This window comes from Danio rerio, chromosome 25 (assembly GCF_049306965.1).
Source record: "Danio rerio strain Tuebingen ecotype United States chromosome 25, GRCz12tu, whole genome shotgun sequence".
Taxonomy (NCBI): domain Eukaryota; kingdom Metazoa; phylum Chordata; class Actinopteri; order Cypriniformes; family Danionidae; genus Danio; species Danio rerio.
The window spans coordinates 29,424,083-29,448,505 of record NC_133200.1 but is presented as its reverse complement, the minus strand read 5'-3'; the positions used below and the strand labels follow the sequence as shown (position 1 = coordinate 29,448,505).

The following is a 24,423-nucleotide window of genomic DNA, read 5'->3' as shown; positions in this document are numbered from 1 at the left end:
AAGATATTTTCTTTGAAATCCAGATGTATATTTTCCAGCCATGGGTTGCTTATTAAACTCACTCACTCACTCACTCACTCACTCACTCACTCACTCACCTGAACTTGCCACAAGGGAGATGGAGAAAATGAAAGCACATCAGCACCAAGGAAAAATCATATGCTTAAGACTTAATCTTTAAAATAATGACATATTTAAAAATGTGAGGTTTGTGATACAACAACTACGGTGAAAACTGAATAAAATCCATATTTTCTACTGAATGAAATATAATAAATTATTGCTCATGAAATCTTTAAATGTTATTTCTGACATTCTGGCACAAATATGCAGACATTTTCATTCTCACAAGTAGTTTTCTCATCCTTCCAACAAAGTTTGTTCTCTCGAGGTAATCTAGGAACAGGTTCAGTGCTGTAAATACATTATTGAAAAAAGCATTTCCTGCTTGTTCAAATTTGTCATCAACAGTGAAAACAGTTTATTATAGCTTCTCTAAAACCGTGAATATTTCACCATTATTTTATTTAGGCTAAATTAATATTTTATTTAACAAACCAACACAATCTCACTGCAATTTGTGTTGTTGGTGCATATAGCGGACATGTTTTGAAGCACTTCACTTTACAAATCCCCACGACAACCTACCTCAAGGAAAACGTGCCGAAATCATAACAAATTCATGGAATCTGACCAGGGCTTTAGACATTCTAAAAAAGTTTTGCACCATCAAGCTGTCTGAACAAAAATGACAAACCCAATAATACTTTTTCAACGGTTAGAAATTATTTCATCAAACTTGAATATAGAGGACAAAAAGTCAATGAGTGAAGAAGACTCAACCAAACACTTTTTAAAATTTCTAAATCCTACTAAATCCTTGAAATATATTGATTTGATATGTATATTGATTTATTTAGCAACATATGTTTAAATAACATTCACTAATGATTTATCAATACACATTATTATATGATAATTTATTAAAATAAGTAAATGTATAAATGTAATGATTTTTTTACATACAACAAAAATCCAAAAAATAAAATGGTTTTAGTGAGTACTATTATTTCAGAAAGCAGGGCCAATTTCATGATGTATATTTTTTTCTAGATAAAAACAAATTACCTAGATTATTAAGAAGTCTTAGTCAGAAATATCCACACCCCTGTTTATTACATTCACACCTCAATTTAAAAGCAAATGTAAAGGAATATAAAATCAAACCGCATTACTTTCCCTGCCAGGTCTGATGCAACATGTAAGACACGTTAGATATATCCCACAACCAGAGGCTTAAAGACATACTGCAACATGTGAAAGCAAACCCTGTGACATCAGCACTTTTGCAGGCTGTGCAAGGGGGTTAATCTTATATTCATGGACCTCTCCTTGCTCTTCACACACACAAAGGTGAATGCTGACCACACGGGTTGCCGAGTCAGCTGTTTGTCATAGCATATGATTACTTAACATACCGACTCTGATGAAAGCTGCCTTACCGACTCCAACAAACCTCAGTCTCTGGCTGATCATAAAATCAATTCAGACCGACGCTGCCTGCCTCAATCCCACAGATAAGTCTTTTAAACACTGGCTGCTTTCAAACTCAATTCCTTACTAGTCAAAATACAACTCCTTCAGCAGACAAGCTGAGTAAAGAGATTTCCCTTTTTGCTGACCTCCAGCAAGCCCATCGTCTTACATCTTTACATGTACTGTAGGATTTAGGCCAAAGTGCTTGTCTTAGAAACAGTCAGAATAAACGAAATACTGCTAGGAAGGATGCTGTAGGCAGCATAATGTAGGGCTCAAGATATCAAACTCTGGATGTTTAATGCTAATTAGAGTGTCCCTGAAACAGGATTTAACAGAAGCTACTGTAACTGTGCTGTAAAATACTTTTTTTTTCAAATATGCCTGGGCATGCAAAAGTCACTGTTATGATGCTAGGTTAGTGTCAGTGGGCTATAGAGGTATGTTTTTGTGTGTTGTAGTGTGATTACAAGGGTATTTTATTGATTCATTCATTTTCTTTTTGGCTTGATCTTTTTATTAATCTGGGGTCGCCACAATGGAATGAACTTCCAACTTATCCAGCATATGTTTTATGCAGCGGATGCCCTTTACATTCAAACACATGGTCCAAAACCTGACAGGTGGACAAATCTAAGCTTCTTTTTAATAAAACAAATATAAATTTGCATATAATAAATAATGCTAATTCTAATAACAATAATATTATACAAAAGCAAGTTACATAAATAAACTGAAAAGCCCCCCAAGATGAAGGCATAGAGGCAGTGGTTTTTATATTTATGTAGAAAGTAATAAGGTTACACTTTATTTTTATGGCCCATTTGTTGAATTTAAGTTGCATTGCAACTAATTCTGATTAGATTACAAGTAGACTGTTAAGTTGGGGTTAGTGTAAGTTGACATGTACTTGCAGTTTCTTATAGTCAGATAAAAGTCTGTTAAAGGAGCAGTATCGACAGATATTGAGCAGAGAGTTTACTAATACTCAAATGGACCATCAAAATAAAGTGTTACTAGTAATGTTTGTAATATTTTAATCGTTTAATTATTTTTATTTGTAAAGATATTTGTGTATTGCTGTTCATCCAGTGTGTTTATCCAGTAAAGTCCGCTCTCTCTGCTGGACTTTAGACCTGCTTTCAGATGGTCTATTGCACAGTCTATTTTAGCTCCAACAATGCGCCAACAATGCACCTTAACACACCTTTTTTTCTAGACCGGAACACACATGAGTGCAAAAAGTAACGCACATGGGTTTGCTTTTATAACAACATGGCGCAAAACGAGACAATTAGGTTTATGCCTTGAAAATAGCAACATGTCGCGGCAAACACGTCTTGCACCAGTGTATGATAGGGTTCTTTGTTTGCTAAGTTTTATTTTTTTTTTTAAATCTGAGATAAACGATTTGCTGGTGCTTTCAGTATGGCAATTAATGTCAAGTAAAATTGTATTTAAATTCACATTGGTACTGTAACATTCATTCATTCATTTTCTTTTCGGCTTAGCCCTTTTATTAATCCAGGGTCGCCACAGTGGAATGAACCACCAACTTATCCAGCACATGTTTTATGCAGTAGATGAAAAACTCCTTTTAACAAGATTTCTTTTATCACGTTTTCACATGTAGTTAGGACACTTTTATCGGATTTTATTGTGTTGCTATATACTGTTGTATACGGTAGCTCCTATAGGGTGTTGTGGCTTTTCAAGAATATTGTTGTGATGATCAGGCATTAGAAAAACACCTATCTACATGTTTACATGTGTGTTTGTGTGTGTATCTGTGTTAGATTAGTAGAAAGATAAATTGACTAAGGTGTTTTTGGTTTTTAAAAAAGTCGGTGACTTGAATTGGCTCTTTTATCATTCTAAATAATACATAACCAGAGACAGTGCATCTATACAGTAGACATATCAATGTCTGTGCATTGGAATGCACTATGTACGGTGAAAGAAACAGACATTAATATATATATATGCCAATGCCATATACGCCTCCTCCAGACACACTGATGCATTTTTTGACGATTTTGCTGCAGAATGCTGCAGAGCTTCCATTTGTTAAAACTATTTTTCTCACATTAAATTCTCATCTATTCATGCATCATCTCAAAATTACCTGTTCTTTTTGACTAGTGACCTTTTGATATTATCTTAGGCTACGTCTACACTAATCAGGATAAATTTTAAAACAGTATTTTTCATCTAAAGTGTCCACAATATTATGTTTCAAGTCTTTCCATCATTAGTGTTGGGGTAAGTTACTTTTGAAAGTAATGCATTACAATATTGAGTTACTCCCCCAAAAAGTAACTAATTGTGTTACTTTTATAGAAAGTAATGTTTTGTATTACTTTTGAGTTACTTTGTGTTATTTTTTCTTACTTGGCTGATGTTTGATCTTTTTCAGAACTTAAAGGTGTTTTTTACCTTTTTTTAATGGAGCACTGCATTTAACAACCACCTACATAACCTATACCTTTATTTTCCTTTAAAAAAATGTAGGATAATACTATATTTCGAGAACTTTCTGAGCCCAGATAATATTATAATTTATATTAAAGCAAAACCAGATTTTTAACTTTCAAAATATTTAATAACAAAATGAACGGTAAGACGATAAAAACGTTCCCATAAATTGCATCACGTGGCCTTAACAAATTGTAAATTGTTTCCCAAAGGAGAAAAAAAATCATACTTTATAACAAAACAGTAGTCACTTCTACAGTAGACAGTAGCTGCATCTCCTCAACAATAAGAGCAATACTCTTTTTTATTTAAATACTTTATTACTTACTTTTTAACATGCCAGATATCCCCATCTGACTCAAAATAAACCAATATCCATTATTATGAGTTATTCAGTTACTAGAACAGTACACTGACTCTGCTGTAAAAACAAGAGACCCGATGATGATGATGATGAGTGCAAGCGAACTGTCTGTTCCCTCACAGCACACTTTTTCATTGATTCAACCCGATTAAGGTCATTTTTATTCCGCAATATATATATTTTTTAAAAGCCAATTAAGCAAGGTAAAAATTTACTTGCATTTCATTTGTCTAAAAGATATTGCATATTATATTACTTATTTTTTAAAAGCAATGCATTACTTTACTTCGTTAATTTAGGAAAGTAATATGATTATGTAACATGCATTACTTATAACGTGTTACCCTTAACACTGTCCATCATCTACACTAAAATGGCTAAGAAGGATTTGGTTCAGTACTGCGCATGTACACAGATGTAAAACACTTTTACCTGCATCACATAAACCTGCCACTTATTTACTTTCCCTCTCTTTGAAACATCACAGAAAAATGTTGCAACTATCATCTGCTTCTACCACACAACAACAGCCCTCAGTAATAGTTCAGTGTCCTTTGAAGAGAGGCAATATGGAGCTGTCAAAATGGACAACATTCAAAACATCTGCTTTACAATGAATAGGTCACATGACTCAAATGTGTTTACACTGCAACACAAAAACAGCATTTTTAAATGTATTCACTTTGGACAGCATTTTAAAAAGAAACGTTTTGTTGCTAAAAACACTGTCTCAGTGTGGATGGAAGGCCAAATCTGATAGAAAAATGTGCATTTTTTAACAAATATGTATTAGTGTGAACATGGCCTTAGCTAATGGCTCGCCTTGTTGTGTTGTATTAGTTCAAAATCATTTGCTGAAGTCCACTGCAGACATAGCAGCAGTACCGTCTACTTGGGTCTTTTACCACAATAATATGGAAGTCGGCTCACATACTGTACAGGTCCATCAAAACAAACGCTGCTAATGAGACATCTATGGTACAGATGCATATTTCAAAAACAACAAGCAATTACATAGACCTTAATTAGAGATTACTTAAGTGCTCTGTATACTGAAGATACAGCTTGGATAGTTGGATAGAAATGGATAGAATTGGAGTTTGACATGGTTGTTGCCCACAACTAATTGCTAAGATGTTCTGGATGGTTGCTAGGGAGTCACTATAGTTTTCTCTTTGTTAAAGAGGAGTTACAAACCGATATGCTGAACTGAACAAAATTCGTTCATTCATTCATTTTCAATCGCTTTTCTGGGGCCAGTTTGCAGGGGCAGCAGTCTTAGAAAAGAATCCGGGGGGATCCCGAGGCGTTCCTAGGTCAACTGAGAGACATAGTGCCTCTAGAGGGTTCTGGGTCTTCCCTATGGCCTCCTCCCGGTGGGACATCCCTGGAACACCTCCCTAGGTAAGCATCCAGGAGGCATCCGAAACAGATGCCCGAACCAGCAGACTTTTCTCAATGTGGAGGAGCAGCGGCTCAACTCAGAGCTCCTCCTTGGTGACAGAGCTCCTCACCCTATCTATAGGGGTGCGCCCTGCCACCCTGCGAAGGAAACTTATTTTAGCCGCTGTATCTTGTCCTTTCGGTCATGGTGATAGGTGAGAGTAGGAACGTAGATTGATTGGTAAATCGAGAGCTTTGCCTTTCAGCTCAGCTCCTTCTTTACCACAACGGACAGGTACATCTACCGCATTACTGCTGCCACTGCACCAATGTCACCTGTCAACGTCACATTTCTCTTTTCCCTCATTGGGGTGAACAAAACCCCAAGATACTTGAACTTTCCTCCAATCTGGAGTAGACAAACCACATTTTTCCGTTACAGCACCATGGCCTCGGACTTGGAGGTGCTGATCCTACTCCCGGCCATGTCACATTTGACAGCAAACTGCCCCAGTGCATGCTGAAGGTCTATGTTCGATGAAGCCAACAGAACAACATCATCTGCGAATAACAGAAATGAGATTCTGTGGTCCCTAAACCGGACCCTCTCCACCCCAAGGCTGTGCTTTGAAATTCTGTCGATTAAAAATTATGAACAGAATTGGTGACAAAGGGCAGCCCTGTTGGAGTCCAACATGCACAGGAAAACTAGTTTGACCTATTGCCGGCAATGCAAACCAAATTCCTACTCTCTTCACAGAGCGCCTCTGACCCCACACTCCCAGAGCACCCTCCACAGAATGCCGTCTTCTCCAAGTCCACAAAACACATGAGGACTGGTTGGGCATACTCCCATGAACCCTCGAGCACCCTGGTGAGGGTAAAGCATGGTCCAGTGTACCACGACCTGGACGATAACCACATTGTTCCTCCTGAATCCTAAGTTCAACCATCCTAAGTTAAGTATAATTAAATATTGTATCATTACTTAATGATACAATGATAAACTATCATTAAATATTTTGCTCCACCTACAACTTTACACGTTAAATGCAATGCTAATGAAACTTCTCATGTTGTTTTGAAGTATTTGAATACTTGGGAAATCATTTAATGGTGTATTTGTGTATCTTCAGGTGTCTTCTGCGCTTCTATTTGAATCGTCATTTTCTCAGCCTCAGCCCTGCATAGCTTCTGACAGCTGGAATCTCAGTGTCTTTTTTTATTTTTTATTTGACACAACAACCATCTTTTTGTCACAACTTAATAGCTCTCCCTCTTCATACTTTTTTAAGTAATAGACGATCGTAATCAGCATTTCTGCAAGCATGCTGTTGAAAGAGGCATCCATCTGCAGTGAAGTGTGCTCTGAGCATCTCCTTACAGATCATTCAGAAAGTGAGAGCGAGAGAGCAAGAGGGAGAGAGATGTGCTGCATCCACAGCTATGTAATTATTCTCATTATGTCAAATCACTGTGCCAGAACAATAACTGTGCTTTCATAAAAGTGCCACAAATGTTCATCTGCTCTATGTAGCTATGCACAAGAGGTACATACAGGAGAGATGGAAGATTAGGTGACAAGGGGAGACAAGAGCAGCCCTATCACTGTGGTGAACCTGGGGTCAACAATTACTCAATTTAAGATCAACTGAAGAATTTGCTTATGCCATAGGGTACATATACTAACTGTTAAGTCACTGAGAAAAGATTTTTATTTTGCAAGACAACATACATGTGTGTGGGATGACATCAGTAAGACATTGTTTATCTAAACCCCCATTCAGATAGCACAATTTCTTTATTAGCATGGAGAGCAATCCTGCTCAAATGTAAAGATCCCCTCCCACACATCTTTATTCATCTTTATTGTCTCGAGCTTGAAAAGATGAAGTTCTCTTTAAAAAGGTCCGAGAAAACAATTCTATAAGATTGAATGTCTTGACCATATAAGTAATCCCCTACTAATGTTTTATTTCTATTTATTAATTCATTCATTTTCTTTTCGGCTTAGTCCCTTTATTAATTAAAGGATGCCACAGCGGAAAGAACTGCCAACTTATCCAGCATATGTTTTACGCAGCTGATGCTCTTCCAGCCGCATTACAACGCTGGGAAACATTCATTCACTCTTGTATTCACAGACATCCACTATGGCCAATTTAGCCTATTCAATTCCCTTGTACCACAAATCTTTGGAACTTTGGGAAAGCGGAGCACCTGATGGAAATCATGCAAACAAGGGGAGAACATGCAAACTCCACACACAGATGCCAACTGACCCAGCCGGGACTCGAACCAGCAACTTTTGAACAAAGATTGTGCTACTCACTGTGCCACCATGACGCCATTATCCTTATGTTAAGTGTGACGTCACGCGTTGTTTTTGACGTCACACGTCAAATTTTAGATAAATTTTACTTGAATGTGTAATAGGACAAAAAAAGGTGTCCATACATTAATATTTTCTCAAATCAAATGAGTAGCGGCTTGGACCCGGAAACAGTATTCTATACCTCACAGATACGTCACGATATAACAAGCGTATTATTATAGTTCCGTACATTACACATAGTTCCATCACATGTGACACTGATCCATATAGGAACACATTATCACCTATACCTGCATGTCTTTGGACTGTGGGGAAAACAGGAGCACCCAGAAAAAATCCACACGACCACAGTGAGAACATGCAAACACCACACAGAAATGCCAACTTACCCAGCCGGGACTGGAACCAGTGAACTTCTTGCTGTGAGCAACAGTGCTAACACTGAGCCGCCCAAGATTATTTCATAAACAACAATTCCCACTTCTCGCACAGGGCTTTAGGCCTGATCAATTTTTGTCTAAGGAGAAAATCTTAAGCCTGGCTCACATTGTGCAATTTTTATAATCCTATACGACGGTAGCTTGTCAGGCTGCACAAATCGGATCCCCACGTCACACTGTGAGATCTCAGTTGTCATAATTTTAGACCGAATGACAATGAAGATGAGCCAAACATGGGTTGTTTCTCAATATGCATTCTTAAGCAATATTATCTCCTCATGTTGTGTAATGTAATCATCAGCTGGCAAACTTCGGTTTAAAAACTCAAGTCCGCAAAAACGGAGGACGCATAAAAGACCTTGATGTGTTCTTGATAGTGAGAATGCATCAAATTTAGACTTGAGCACAGCACTTGCTTTAGAAGTCCCACACATTATTCCAGCTAAAAAAGTTCTGAAAGATGACTTATGTACTTCAGGAGATTACCTGAAGGAGATGGTGAAAATCTTAATAAGGGCATGAACACATTAAGGGTGTTTAATTGCTAAAATTCATTTTAAAATCTGTTTTATTTGCATTGTGCATAGTACTTTTGTAAGACTTCTGTGCATGTTACTGAATTATATATATATATATATATATATATATATATATATATATATATATATATATATATATATATATATATATATATATATATATATATATATTGGTATATATATTGAAAATGGGGAAGGGAAACATTAAATCTTACAAATTCTGTGATATAAAATTTTCCAGTAAAATGTGTAAAGGTCATGTAACCATCTGGATGTAACCATCTAAGCTTTTCATTACATCATAGTTTTTTTAGTTGGTTCTTCCAAGGTAAGCACACAATTCCATTCTTTGCATTTTAGTAATTGAGATGCAGCCACAGCCATGGAAGAAAACTCACCTGGAGTGTCACATCATCCATTCATGACACATTAAGAGACCTACATTCTAAAATGATAGCTCACATCTAACAGAAAAATATGTAGTGCTAATTTTGCTTACAGTGTGACTCATTAATCAAAAGCAAAAAAAAAAAAAAAACATTTCAAAACATTTTTTACATTTCCCTGTGCTAGTTTGAAGTTGTTGCATAGATTGCATCATTAGATTCAACGCTTCTATTGGTTCTTGGTTTTATGCTCATCACAGCTAAATTCACACTGTAGGAAAATATTTGAAATCTTCTCACACTGCCAGAATTTTATCACAAGGAAGATTTGATCACAACAGCTATTAAGTGGCTGTTGGTTTAGATATGAAACCACTGATCAAATAACATTGATATTAGCCCAGGATTACAGAAATATATTTAGGATTTCCCTAATTTATCATAAACAACAAAAAAATGAGTAGAGCTTTCTACTCAACCCAAAAAACAGTAATGTAAGATTCTCATACCAGTGCATTTCCTGGGGCTTCCTGGTCGCTTGCCGTGCATGCCCAACTTGCATCCAAAGTTCTCTTCCCAGAACTCTGCAAACCAGACGTTGCGTCGGTTGTTTGACAAGGAACGGCTTTTGAAATATCTGTCAAAGGCTAAAAATATGTAAAATGTATGAAAAACAGTAGAATTGCAAGATTTCAAGAAAGGCATTCAATCAGAATTTGTCCACCTGAGGTGTTTACCTTCTATGGATGCCCTTTTTGGAAGGATGGTGATTGCACCTTCTGCCACGCTTTCCTGCTGGACGACAGGAGATATCTTCGAGCCCCAGCTGTCTGATCCTACCCACAGGAAGTGACCTGTTTGGTTGTTACGCTTTGCAGCATCCAAGACACGTCTAAAAGATAAGCAAACATATTATATTTAAACCATGATAATGAGGATTTAACTCAGGAACCTGCAAAGTTATTTCAGATTTGCATTTTAACATTTTTGTTTTTTGTTTTTTAATACTATTTTTAGATTTGCTATAAATTTCAGTTTAGTTTCAGTTTGTTTCACTACTATTTCTTTGTTTCATTTTCATGTTTACGTTGTGGACGCATTTATTTTATATATGTATAGATTCAGGTTTGGTTTTATTATTTGTAGTTTAGGAGATTCATTCATTCATTCATTTTCTTTTCAGCTCATTCCCCTTATTAATCTGGGCTCACCACAGTGGAATGAACTGCCAACTTATCCAGCATATGTTTTAGCAGCGGATGCCCTTCCAGCTGCAACACATCACTGGGAAACATCCATACACACTAATTTACATTCACTAAGGACAATTTTAGCTTACCCAATTCACCTATACCACATGTCTTTGGACTTATGGAAGAAACTGGAGCCACCGCGTCGCCCCAGTTTAGGAAATTATTTTTGCTTATTATTTTTTTTGTTTTTTCTATTTTTTCAGTTACTGTTCTTAGTTTCATTTAGTTTTAGTTTTTATTTTGTCATTTTTTCAATTCTAAAAAAAATTATATAATTATACATTTTTTAAATAAAACATTTTTATAATTATGAATTGTTTTTTTTTTTTTTATTATCCAACTCATTGGACTCTATTTCAATGAGGCACAAAGTCTAAAGCACATGGCACAAAAGCATTATGGCTTATTCGAATCTACTTTTGCCATTTTAAGGATGGAAAAATACGCTCTGCGCTGTGGCATCTCTTACTGAGTTATGAGTGTGTTTTTTTAGCATAATGTGCATTAAACCAATCATAGTCTCATCTCATCCTATTCTCTTTAAGAGTCAGCTGCATTTCGCCATGGTAAGTTGAAAAACTGAATGCTTCATTCCGAATGCTAACGAGAAAACAGTTAAGCAGACAACCTGCACAAGGATAAAGAATGAACCTCCTCCATTCGGCCTCTTTACTTTACTTTTACTTTTTACTTTACTCCTTTACTTTTGTAAATTAGAAACGATGTAAACTCACTCCGCTAAAGGCATCCATGAGCCTACATATTTATTTTGTTAAAGCACAAAGACTTCTTTCAAAGCTACTTGTAAATCCAGTTCTAATTTTCAGGAAACAAATAAATGAACAATAATAACAAAGTGTGGTCAAAATTTATATCTAAAAACACCTTTAAATCTTATGCCCCATATACTGATGCATTCGTCTCCAAAACCTGACAGATGAACAAATCTAAATTTGTTTTTATTTAAACAAATATAGTATGTAAATAATAAATAATACTGCTAATAATAATGACTATTATAAATTATAATAATGATAATTATAAAAAGGCAATTTGTCATAAATAACCTGAAAAAGTGCCCCCAACATAAAGAAGGCATGGAGATAGTGTTTTTATATCTTTGTAGTAAATAAAGATTTTTGCATCATTTTTTATCATATGTAAAAAAAAAAATTGTGTATTGCTGTACATACTGTGTGTATTAAGCAATGCATATGTGTTTGAAGCGCATAGGCGCATAACTAACATGCTCTACGCTGGACTTTAGACTAGCTTTCACTTCGTCCATGGCGCATTCTATTTCAGTTTTTGAAAATAGCATCTTGCCAACAGTGCGCCTTAACACACCTTCTTTAAAGACCAGCCACAAAGTGGCACAAATGGATTTGCTATTTAAACAGCGTAGTGCAAAACATGAAAATTAGGGTTGCACTAGTCTGACAATAGCAACAAATTGCATCAAACATGTCTTGCGCTTAATTGTGCTGGGTGTATGATAGGGCCAATTAGGTCAACAATTGCCTATTAGGACATTTAGAACTGACATGTAATGGGCAAGTTTAGGACATCAAGTAATAGGCTCAGAAAGCAAGTGGCTCGTTATTTGGTCCTGTACTACAGGTTCAAATAATTTCATGGTAAAAATTATTGAAAAGTTATTTAAAATGGGTTCTCCAGGCCTTAGGTGGCACATTATAGAAAATTGCTGACTTGACCTGCTCTTGAGGTTCTCTATATAAAATACTTACAGCTCAGCTGCATCATCTTAAATTTAACTCTTCGAAAGTCCCAGTTAAATACTATCTGTGGTTTGTCCAAAACTGGCAGCTTTATAACAACAACTTGACTTAAAATCCTATTAAGTAATATTGAATTTCTTATGGCTTCTAATGCTTTTCCAATAAATGTATTTACTGCAAGCCACCTAAATGCAAATCGACTTTTTAAAGTTTCCACACTCCTGAAAGTTTTCATACATTCTAAATAATCTCTCCCGTTTAGGGATAGTAAGAATTTGCATGCTTACCAAGGCTGTATTTATATGTTTAAAGATAGTTAAAAAAATAATAATATTGAGAAATATTACTAGAATTTATGCAAATAACTGTTCTATATATATGTATATATTTCTTTATGTAATTGCAAAACACAAGCCATTGCTATAATCTTTACTGTCATGTTTTAAAAATAATTATACTTCTAAATTGGTGCTGAAAAAACCTTGAACCTTTTAATACTTTATTCACTTTTATTTAAAATATTTTTTTGTGATCTGTAGTGTGATGAAAAGAACAACAATAGCCATTCAAACTTCAAATCAAAAGGGTCCATACCAAGCACTAGAGCAAATCACATCTGCCTGCAAGATGGGCTATTTGCACTAAATGCAAACAGACAAAATGCAAAATTTGAATAGAAACCACAAAAACAACACACCACGTGCACACAAAATAAATCAGTCAATTAATATTTTAAAATCTTTTTTCAGAGTATTATAAGGATGAATCAACATTATCATCCATAAAATATACATCAATGAACTGGAGGAATCAAAAACTTAATTGATAAAGACACCTGATGTCATCTTCATTTGCAAACATGACGATTGCACGAGCACTGGGTGTCTCTAGCAGCCGCAGGATGATTTTGTCAAACTCTCCTGGTCGGGGCTCTCTAGGGATCTTCAGAGACTGAGCAATACACACACCACCTGAGAAAAAGAAAATGAGCAAGTCACAGGAGTGATAAAGAATGGTAGAGAAGAAGAGTTTGTAGAATGAATGATAGAGAATGGGGAAAGGAAATGGAAAGGTTTGGGATTTAATGGGAGGAAAACAAATTAAACAGATATGAGATGAAAGGAAAGGGAAAGAAAAGGGGAAAGGAAAAGCGGATATGATGATGTGGAATGAGAGGAAGGAAAGAGATTCAAGTAAATGAATGGAAAGGATTGGATTAAAGAGAAGAGAAATGACAAGGAAAGGGAAAAATGAAGAAAATTGTATTGTATTAGTGAAAAAGAAAGAAGAGAGGTGACGAAATGAAAGACAACAGAAAGAAAATAAATCAGATAAGAGAATATGAAAAACAAACAGATGAAAGAAAGGATGATGGAAATGGAAAACAATGTTAAAAAGGAAAGAGAATGAGGCATTGGATAAGAAAAAAAGAAAGCAGAAGATGAAAGAAAAGGTGACAATGGAGACAAAAGAAAGATGAATAGGGAAAAGGAGGAGGGCAGAAAAGAAGATAATAGGATAGTGTGATTGAAATTGAGTATGAAAAGCAGATGAGAGCAGGAAAGGCAGAAAAAGAGAAAAAGACAGGACATGAGAAGGTCAGAAAGCTCGAAAGTGAAAGCAGCAACGGAAACTTATTCCATTATAAAATGGACAGGGACACATATAGATTAGATATAGAGCAACCAGAAAACAACCAACAGATTCAGTGTTTCTCTCAGCGGAGTGAGGAAAGCATGTTTAGATTCAAATGATATCTGATAGTGTCACCTTGGCCAAGGTGCCTGCGGGAACACAAGGTGATGTCAAACATGTCCCAGCTTATTTACTCAAGCTAATGCAATTCACACAGCACTCGATTCTATGCTTAAAAACCTATAGTCGTGCTTTTGTTTCGGCTGAAACATACACAATTGCAATATGATTTCTGAGTTGAAAGACAAGTCATCTTGCCAAGATCTGATCAGTCCCTCAATACATTTCAGACACTCTAACAGCCACACTAATGGAGGATTCGTGCTTGTTGTCTTTCGCTCTGAAGCAAACTATTTCCTCTCCAGGTCATTTTATTTTCTCACTAGCAGCATGATGTTGTCAGGAAATTTACAGCAAGGAGCATTGATATGCAAACAGGCCATTGCATGGCATAAAATGTGGCTATAATAACCCTCCATCTTGTCTCTAAGCCCTCCATTACAGCATTAGCACTTCACAGCTCGAGTTAAACACTCTAGTACCCCTCCAAATGCATAGTCTCTGCACTACAGTCCATTTAATGAACAGCTGTGGTGGCCCCATCCCGAAAACAGCTCAGGAAGCCATCATACTGCCGAATTTACCCGAAGGCACCCAGTGATTATGCCCAGTGATTATGGGTGTCCTTTCAAGAACAAGCAGCATCATAATGCTTTCCTTAATAGTAGCTGCTTTCCTTTGTTTTCAATTCAGTCATCATCGTTTAATTGAGACGCTGTGAGGTGACAATATCTGCTCTATTTTCATGATCTAAGTGCATGGTCTAAAGGGCACAGTGAGGGTGTGCTTAGGGCATGTACAAAAACAAATTGTTGTTATTTAAACGATGAGAAAAATGGTTGGCCGTAGTGTATGTGTGTGAATGAGTGGATGTTTTTCCAGTTCTGGATTGCAGCTGGAAGTTGGCAGTTCATTCCACTGTGGCGACCCCTGATGAATAAAGGGACTAAGCTGAAGGAAAATTAATGAAAGTTTTTAATGAATTTTATATTTAAAGATGCTTGTGTGCTCATGCATATCCCTGTTTGTTTAATAAGCAACAAGCATGTGCAATGTTGACTCACCGATAGGTACCAATTAAACACGCTCTTTAAAGGGTTGGTCCAGAGTGTGTTTTTATGGCTTGGTTTTGTTCATAAAATGCAAAGCAATGTGTGCTCATTCTTCATTTGTAAAAAAAATCACGTAATTTTTTCATATATTTTACATGAAAATGACGAAATTATATTTCCTAGTTCCTCTGAAAGGCTCGCCCTCAAGAGGCTCTGATTTGTCAGCTAACATAATGTGCGCTTTGCCATTGTTTAAATACTGTCAGTCAGCGTAGCCATATAAGTTTGAGCCTGAATCAGACAGAAAATGAAGAGGACATTGCTGAACCTCATGCCTGCTCTCTTTATTTTTATCTTAATTTCTTAATTAATTCATTCTTTTTTCAGCTTAGTCCCTTTATTAATCTGGGGTCGCCACAGCAGAATTAACCTCCAACTTATCCAGCATATGTTTTACGCAGAGGATGCCCTTCCAGCTGCAACCCATCTTCGGAAAACATCCATACACACTCATTCACACTCATACACAACGGACAATTTAGCCTACCCAATTCGCCTGTACCGCATGTCATTGGACTGTGGGGGAAACAGGAGCACGCAGAAGAAACCCACGCAAACGTAGAGAGAATATAACTCCACACAGAAACGCCAACTAACCCAGCTGAGGCTCGAACCAGCGACCTTCTTGCTGTGAGGCAACAGCACTACTTACTACACCACCGTGTCGCCCACATTCACATACCTTGAGATGTAATTTTAACTTTCTCTGCTATAACATTACGTCGCTCCTGGCAATGCCCCTTTGCTGCGAAGGGTGTATGGACGTAACCTGAAGGGTTTATGACATCATTACCCGGATGTATTTTTTTGTAGTCCCCAAACTTCGTTCGCTGTAGGCTTTGCTAAGCTAAGTCGATAAAAGCGTTTGCATTGAACTTTGAGCGTCTTACATTCAGAGATGTTGTTTATGTTCACACAGCTACATTACACTAAACTAAAGTTTAAAATATGATATCATAGTGGACCACCCCTTTAAATAAAAGCAGTAACAACAACAAAAACTGCCCCATTGATTTGTAGATTTAGATTGGCATTGGTCACACTTTATTTTGGTCTGTTTGTTGAATTTACGTTACATTGCATCTACATGCCAACTAATTCTCATTAGATTATAAGTAGACTGTTAGGTTGGGGTTGGGATAAGTTGACATGTACTTGCAAAGTTTCTTATAGTCAGTTAAATGTCTGTTGAAGGAGCAGTATGGATATTAAGCAGGCAGTCTACTAATACTCAAATGGAATATCACAATAAAGTGTTACCTAGGCTTTTATTTAGTTAATGGTGTGGTCTATTTCAATTGCTTCAAATAGCAATGTACCAACAGTGTGCCTTAACACACCTCCTTTCAGACCAGCATGGGCACACAACTGGTAACAAATGACAGCTGCACCACAAGCAAAACAAAACAAAACAACTTGCAATACACCTTATGCCACATTCCACTAGGTGTATGATAGGGCCCCGTGCCTAACTAAATAATAAACATTTTTAAGATAATAATATGCAGCATCACAATTATAATGCTGCCTTTGGAAAAACAATTTATTTTACAAACCTTGCTTAGGTATCTGTCACTGGGGTACTGTCAGTAGATTATAATATGGGCTTTCACGCCAAAGAAACTTTTAGTTCCAAGGATTATAGTTGGAAGTATTGACCTTTTAATGGAATTAGAAATGATTTTATTTCTTTTCTTTCTTTTTCTTTCTAATCCACAACATTAAGAACTTCGCTGATGTGAATGTATGCTGATAAATTTTTACACATGCAAGGTATTAATATGCAAAAATGATGTTTACGTTTTAAAAAAGGTAGCTTATATAGGGACTTGGGATTTTTTGGCTTGCTTTATTCTTGGTAGCTTTTTTTGAGAGTGTATAGGCGGAAACACTCTGGACAGATGGACATCTGTGCTGCATGTCCTTGGATTTGGAGCAACTACAACGAAACCTACGCATATGAGAAGAACATTCAAACACCACTCAAAAAGACATCTGGTGTCAGTACCTTCAGAAATAACACAAGCTTTAGCCTGTTGATTAAAAAAGTGATTGTCTGTTGGTGTTGATGCTAATATTGTAATCAACATAGTTAGAGCTGAGTTATTTGTGAACAGGCCTTTAGAATGAAAATATAGTTCATCTGAAGTTTGTAAACAAACATTGTATTATCATTGAAACATCATTCACCTCTGAATCTGCAACACACCAGGCTTCCTGCCACTCATAAAATATTCAGACAGGCCATGACACCAGTAACACAGTACACTGAATAGGTCGACGGACACATCTTGCAAGGAAGCTCATTTAAAAGCTCCTGCATGGTGTCAAATCCGCCAGAGGCATTAAGAGTTGCAGTTGCATTAGTCACACTGTTGTGTGACAGATGTACCACAATCACAATCTCAAACAATTTATCAGTGCCTGTAGCATCTTGTCTATTGTAAGCAAGAATGTCACTTGTTCAATAAAATTATCAGACAACAACACAATCCACATCTCATATCACTAAACAGTCAAGTAGCTAATAACATTGGCTCTGAGAAGACAGTGTTTTTTTAAGCCTTTGATTGAATCAAAAATAAGAGCAGTGCAACCAAATTACAGAGTTTGTGTTTTATGGTTTATAATAATTAAAAAGGAAAATGGTTCTGCTTCACTTAATGATCTGGAGGATCGGCAGAATCTGATATGCATTCTGGCTGATTAATGTTACAGTTTTTGATCATTTTCCCATCAACATAAATTAGTTGAAAGTGCCAGCTGGGAGTTAAGAGCTGACAGTGAACACACAGCTGCAGTGAGCATACAATTAAGTAGATTTTTATTAATATTGATAAAAATCCAATAATTTATCTAGTAAACAGCTGAGTTTATGATGACCAATATAAAGTCCTTCTGTATTTTTGGGTCGCAAAATATTGGCTTAAAGTCTGAGGTTTTGAGGGTTTGAAAGCTTACAGAGCCAATGTGTATGTTCAGTGTGTGATTTTCATGATCTGCAGGAGTTTCAAATGTTTGAATCAGGTGTCATTTTTAAACAGATTTCTAAAAAACATAACATAACAAGCAAACAGCAAAAAAAAAAAAAACTACTGTAAACAACAAATACATAGCCATCAATTTAATTTTAATTCAAAAGTCTGAAATTCAAATTAGCAAAAATCCAAAACATTGAAGATGCAACTTAAAATGTCTCTCATATTGCTTCATATTATGTCAGTTTGTTTTGTTTAACTGATGTACAATTTAAGGGATAGTTCACATAAAAATGCAAACTCTGTAATTCCTTACCCACCCAGTTTTTTAGCTTTTTGTTCTATTGAACACAAAATAAGATGATAATATATATATATATTTTTTTATATTATTAAAATAATAATACCTTAAATTTATTTTCTAGAGACTCAAAGAACTTTACACATAGGGGGAATCTCCTGACCCACCACCAGTGTGCAGCATCCACCTGGATTACATGACGGCAGGCAGCCATATTGCAACAGACCACACACCACACACCAGCTGATTGGTGAAGAGAAGACAGAGTGATAAAGCCAATTATAATATGGGGATAGTTAGGAGGCCATGGTGGATAGAGACCAGTGGTCAAATTTGGCCAGGATGCAGTTTTTTTTTTTCTTCAAAGGACATCTTGGGATTTTTAATGACCTCGTTTTTTTTTTTTTTTTTTTTTTTTTTTTGTTTTTTTTGGCAGGGACAGTGTACATTAATTAGCATTTCTGCAAATGTACCAGAATTAGCCAGAAGCCTATTTTTCATCTGCTGTCCCTGTTTAACATCTCACATGAAAGATGGCACTTACTGAGCAGTATAGATTCCCGATCAATATACTGGGGCATTAGGACCCAAATATACCACAGGTTGAGCACCCCCTGCTGGTCTCACTAACACCACTTCCAGCAGCAACCTAGCTTTCCAATGTGGTCTCCCATCGAGGTACTGATCAGGCACAGCCCTGCTTAGCTACAGTGGGCGATCATGTGAGAATTGCAGAGAGCTAACTGCCGGCCAGGGATGCATTTCCAAAAACCATCATTAGCCAACTAAGGTCGCAAGTTGCGTCGTTACAAACATATTTTGTTGACTTGGCTTTTCAAAAATCCATCATTCCAACGAACATTGACAAACTGCATTTCAAAGTTGTATGCTTGCAACCAAACCTTTTGAGTTGTATTAGAAACATAGTTTCTGGTTGTGTTCTATTCCCAGTTATCGCCCCTATGCCCCTATTCGGTTAGAACATTCTAACATTTAAACTTGGAATTATTTTTTTTAAAACATTAAAGTCATCACTCTTAGGTGTAATTTGCTTTCAAAGTATTTTTACAGTTCAGTTTTAGCGATCGTCATGTTCACAATTGCGTTGCCTTCGTAGTGCACTTTGAAATCATTGATATAATTTTGAACACAGTCGTGGCTCAAGACGAAAGCTATAGGTGACCTATTATTTAAAAGCGGAATTTATGTCTCCAAAGCTTGTGAAGACAAAAGATATAGCATACGTTAAGGGTTTCAATTAGTTATTTATTTTATTAAGTAATAATAAAATAAATATTTATTTTTATAAAATAAATGAATACTTTTAATTATTGGTTATTTATTTATTAAGTATCTGTACTAAATATGACATGGGCCTGTTGGTCAGAACATGTCTGCAGTGGTTTGCATGTGGTAAATTTAAAAAGTTGACTTAAAAATAAATAAATAAATAAATAAATAAATCCTACTTAATAATAATTATCATCATCATCATCTTCTTCTTCATCATTAACATTATGAATATTATTATTAAAGTAGATTTTTTTTAAATATCCTAATAAATAATAAATATTACATTTCATGTCTTAATAAATAGTCTCATTATTTATTTATTTATTTATTTATTTATTTATTTATTTATTTATATGATTTATAAATTATATTAGAATACATGTTACCTTTTGTAAGTGATTTTATGTTTTATTATATAATATTTAATGTTCTCAATAATATATCAAAAGAAAACAGAAAATTGTAGAGAAATTGTAAAGAAAATATGTGTCATTTACATGCATTTCCAGCCTAATCTCACGAGAAAACATAAGTATTTTACGTTTTGCCAGTTTAGTTGCTAATTTGTACGAATTCATACAAGTCCAGTCATACGAAATTGTATGATTTTAAAAGGAGGCATGGCACCTAACCCCACTCCTAAACCCAACCGTCATTGGGGTATGAGCAAATTGTACTAAATTGTACGAATTAGACGAATTCATACGAATTAGCCACTAAATCAAAAAGTTACGAATTGGTGTGAAATTGTGTCGGTATTTCAATTAGTAATGAAAACGAGTGCATGTTTTTACCAAAACTAATATTGATTTTTTTTTTAAATGCGTGTGCACATAAAACAATATAATTTGCACAAAGAAATTCTTCTCTAAAAAAGTTGTTACCACCTCTTTTAAAGCATCATTATGGGCGTATTACGTTACAACTAATGTGGTTCAAACGATGTATCTGCGACAGACAAACTATGGGTTTTAGGAAACCTTCGTCACTACATTGTTCTTTTCCCAAATGATGCATTATACTGTGATAGTTCAGCCACGAGTTACATCGTTTTTTGGAAAACGCACCCCAGATAAGAATTTGAAACATGTTTTTTCTGAATATGGATGTTTTATAACATTAATCACAACATCTTCTTCTACAGCAGTGAAATAAAACTCAAACGGGTTTGTAACAAGTCAACGGTGAGTAATGACATACCTTTTAACTATAGCTTTAAATGTCAAATATGATTAAAACATTGTGCATCCCAAACTAAGGAATGTTTATTTAGCATAGCATTCAGACTGACAAATCTGCTAAAGTAGAAACGCTTCAAATGGCAGAAGTTTCCCTTCATGTCACACATAATTCTGTTAAAAGACCTTAGGCAGCCTTTAAAATATGAATGCAATCAGTGCCAACTGCATTTTGAAAATAAATCCCACACTGATGCCTTCCAACATCACAGCCAAATTTTCTTTTGCACTGTTTACTGTTCATTTCATACATGCTTTCAATATTTTGGCAGAAGTAAGCCTTGTTCTGCTATCACACAGCAGAACAATCTCACCTTTTTCCTCAGACACGAGTGCAGCCAGCGTCGCACAAAAAGTGTGCTGAGCGTGGGAGCAAGGGCTTTTGTGTTTCACACGCAAACCGTGGTACCCATTAGCGGTGCAGCGTGCTTAAGCTGACATAAATGCATACCACACTGTGCATGTGATGAAATGTTTGAAACCGGAACAAAAGCATCTGTTGGAAGAGATACACTCGCATCTGTACAAAACACTGTATGTTACACCAAATAACTACAGTCACAGTCGAGATAATTAGCACATAAAAAGTTATTTGCTAATGCATGTAAAAGTCAGCTAACAGGGTTTTCTGCTCTTCTGTTCCCAAACCCAGTGAATCACATGCTTAAGCATTCTGTCGCATGGCTCCATTTTCAAGAGGAAGGCAATAAGATTTCAGTCCTAATTGTTACATAAAGTAAAGCAGACAGTAATTTTACAGCATGTATGTGTACATGAAAACAAATGGTAATGTATGGATCATAAACAAGAATATTCATTTACAGCTGAAATCAAAATGTGTAGCCCTCCTGTTAAATGTACAATTTTTATATTTTTCCCCAATTTCTGTTTTGCGGAGAGAAGATTTTATCAAATTTCTAAACATAATAGAAGGGCTGGATAATTAATCAAAAATTACTCGAAATCAACATTCAAAACAATTGATCAAAAACTCACATGTGCAGGTCACATGACGAAGCTCTGTTAAAAGCTGAGGCTGATTTCTACTTTTGCCACTTTTCAGACACACTTGATCCCTGGTCAAGTATAGAATGATGGATCCATTCTTGAGCCTTACTTTACACATTGACAATGATTAGAAACTGTGCCAGAGATGCCTAGAGTTGACATATGTTCCAATACATTAAAATTAATCAAAAACATTTTTTACAGAGGATGCAAGAAATGCACTGTTTAAAATATTATTTATAGGATATGCAAGAGTTTTTTTTATTTAGAAGAGATATATCTGCTTATTTTCTACTTTTAATATGGAAAACACAGAAAATAATTTACTTTGTTTACAAAAGCCAAGTTATTAACACAATGTGTGCTTTAATTTCAGTTGTTTAACATTGATGTCCAATAAATAATCATAGAAAATAGATAGTGAATAGTGTGCGTTAACGTCAAGTATTTAAAAAAATAAAATAATGCACCCTTCATTCAAACATCTCTTGTAATATGTGACCAAATTTACTGTACAAAACTTGACAGTGAACTATGAAGGCAAAAATCGTTCTTTTTTTTAATCGTTCATTAATTGTAATCAAGTTAAAATGTTCAATTAATCAAGATTTTGATTTTAGGCCAATTAGCCCAGACCTACGTAATAGTTTTAATAACTCATTCACAATAACTGATTTATTTTATTTTTGCCATAACAGTACATCCTATTTTACTAGATAATTTTTAAGATACTAGTATTTAGCTAGGTTAATAAGGTTAATTAGGAAAGTTAGGGTAATTAGCCAAGTCATTTCTATAACATTGTTTTGTTCTTTAATCAAAAAAAAAATTGATGGAGATTAAGGCTAATGACATTGACCTACAGTAGAGCCAAAAATAATTTACATTTACATTTAAAAACTCTAAAAATGTTGTGTAAGCATTATGTAAAAAGTAAAAAGATTTACATGATCTTACTTGTGTTTTCTTTTCATCTTTTTATCAAATTGACGATTAATTTATTACTGGTGTATTCACTACTTACCTCCATTTTTAAAAAAATGTTTATTTTCTGTTTTTGTCCTGTCTGATGAAAACAAATTCCTTGTATGGTTGAACATTTCTAATATTATATTTTTCTTGGTCTACCACATCATTCCCTCACATGAACTGTTTCTGTGGCCTTCCATTCTCCTACCATATTTCTGTGAAGATAGAGACTTTAAAATGTTTGTGATAGCTTTTTGCATCCTCCTTCTCCTAGTTCATGTTGATGAATTATCATGGTTTTTAGGTCATTAAGAAGTTATTTGGAGGTTGCCATGTTGCTACTTTTAGGTTCACAATAAGATGAAGCACAACTAGCAATCAGCTAAATTAAACTTCCTTTTTCGTGATTGTTGCACCTGCGTTAGGATTGTTAGGGTTCACTAAGGCACTCAAATCAATTTTGTGTTGTAATCTATCAGCATTAAGTGACTAAAGGTTATGAGGTCCACACAAAAGAGATGGGGCCCAAACTTTTGCATAGCCTGTTTTTCAGTTTCAATTTAATTTCACACACCTCAATACCGCTGCACCACATATTTCTGTCTGTTAAACATGACATTATCTAGCTTTCTTGAGAAACCAAATGGCATTTCACTGTGATATTCTCCTATAAACAAAGAGCACATTATTATGCAGCCACAGAAGGGTGCCCATTTTTTTTTGCATTAACACCATTAACACCTCCATTAACACAGATAAACAAACCCTGTAAAATGTCCAGTTAACTTAAAAGCAGAAGCTTATTGTAACCTGGAACCATGGCTGTGGGAACTAAGGATGCTGAGGATTCTGCAGCTCCCCGCTCAGCCCTGTAGCCAGCTGTGAGAACTGTACAATTTTCATGTTCAAGAATAAAATTAGAATTTCTGTGAATAAAAAAAATCTTTTAAATCATGTAACTGAATATCTTGACGTCCCTGCAGCAGCTGTCAGACGCAAGCTGACTAAAGGAGCTCTAGAGGGCACAGAATCCTACCGCCTCCACTCTGCCATGTTGCCACATTTAATCATTGTAAGGGTTGCATAGTTGGACTTGTTTTAATACTAGTACTGACAGAGTTAATAAAGTGATTTGGGATTTAATCAAGTAGAAAAATGGGTTAATGATTTTGTATCCTATTTGTAAAATCCAATATTCAAATACATTTGGTACATGTGTGGGGGGCTTGTTTGTTTTTGTACCAAAATCTGGCAATACTGCATTGCTGGCACTTAAAATGACTGATTCAAATAAAAGCATAACACATAAATATCAAACT

General features: G+C 35.5%; 1 protein-coding gene across 2 annotated transcripts in view; it reads right to left on the bottom strand.

Moving 5' to 3' along the window:
• The window catches only part of grm8b (glutamate receptor, metabotropic 8b), a 316,204-nt gene that overhangs the window by 135,133 nt on the left and 156,648 nt on the right, over window positions 1–24,423 (bottom strand). For both annotated transcript variants that reach the window (XM_001922020.7, NM_001287539.1), the window contains 3 exons: window positions 13,286–13,421; window positions 10,196–10,350; window positions 9,968–10,105 (listed from right to left, as the gene is read on the bottom strand). In XM_001922020.7, the coding sequence (XP_001922055.2) occupies window positions 9,968–10,105; window positions 10,196–10,350; window positions 13,286–13,421 (429 nt within the window). The remainder of the gene's footprint in view (window positions 1–9,967; window positions 10,106–10,195; window positions 10,351–13,285; window positions 13,422–24,423) is intronic.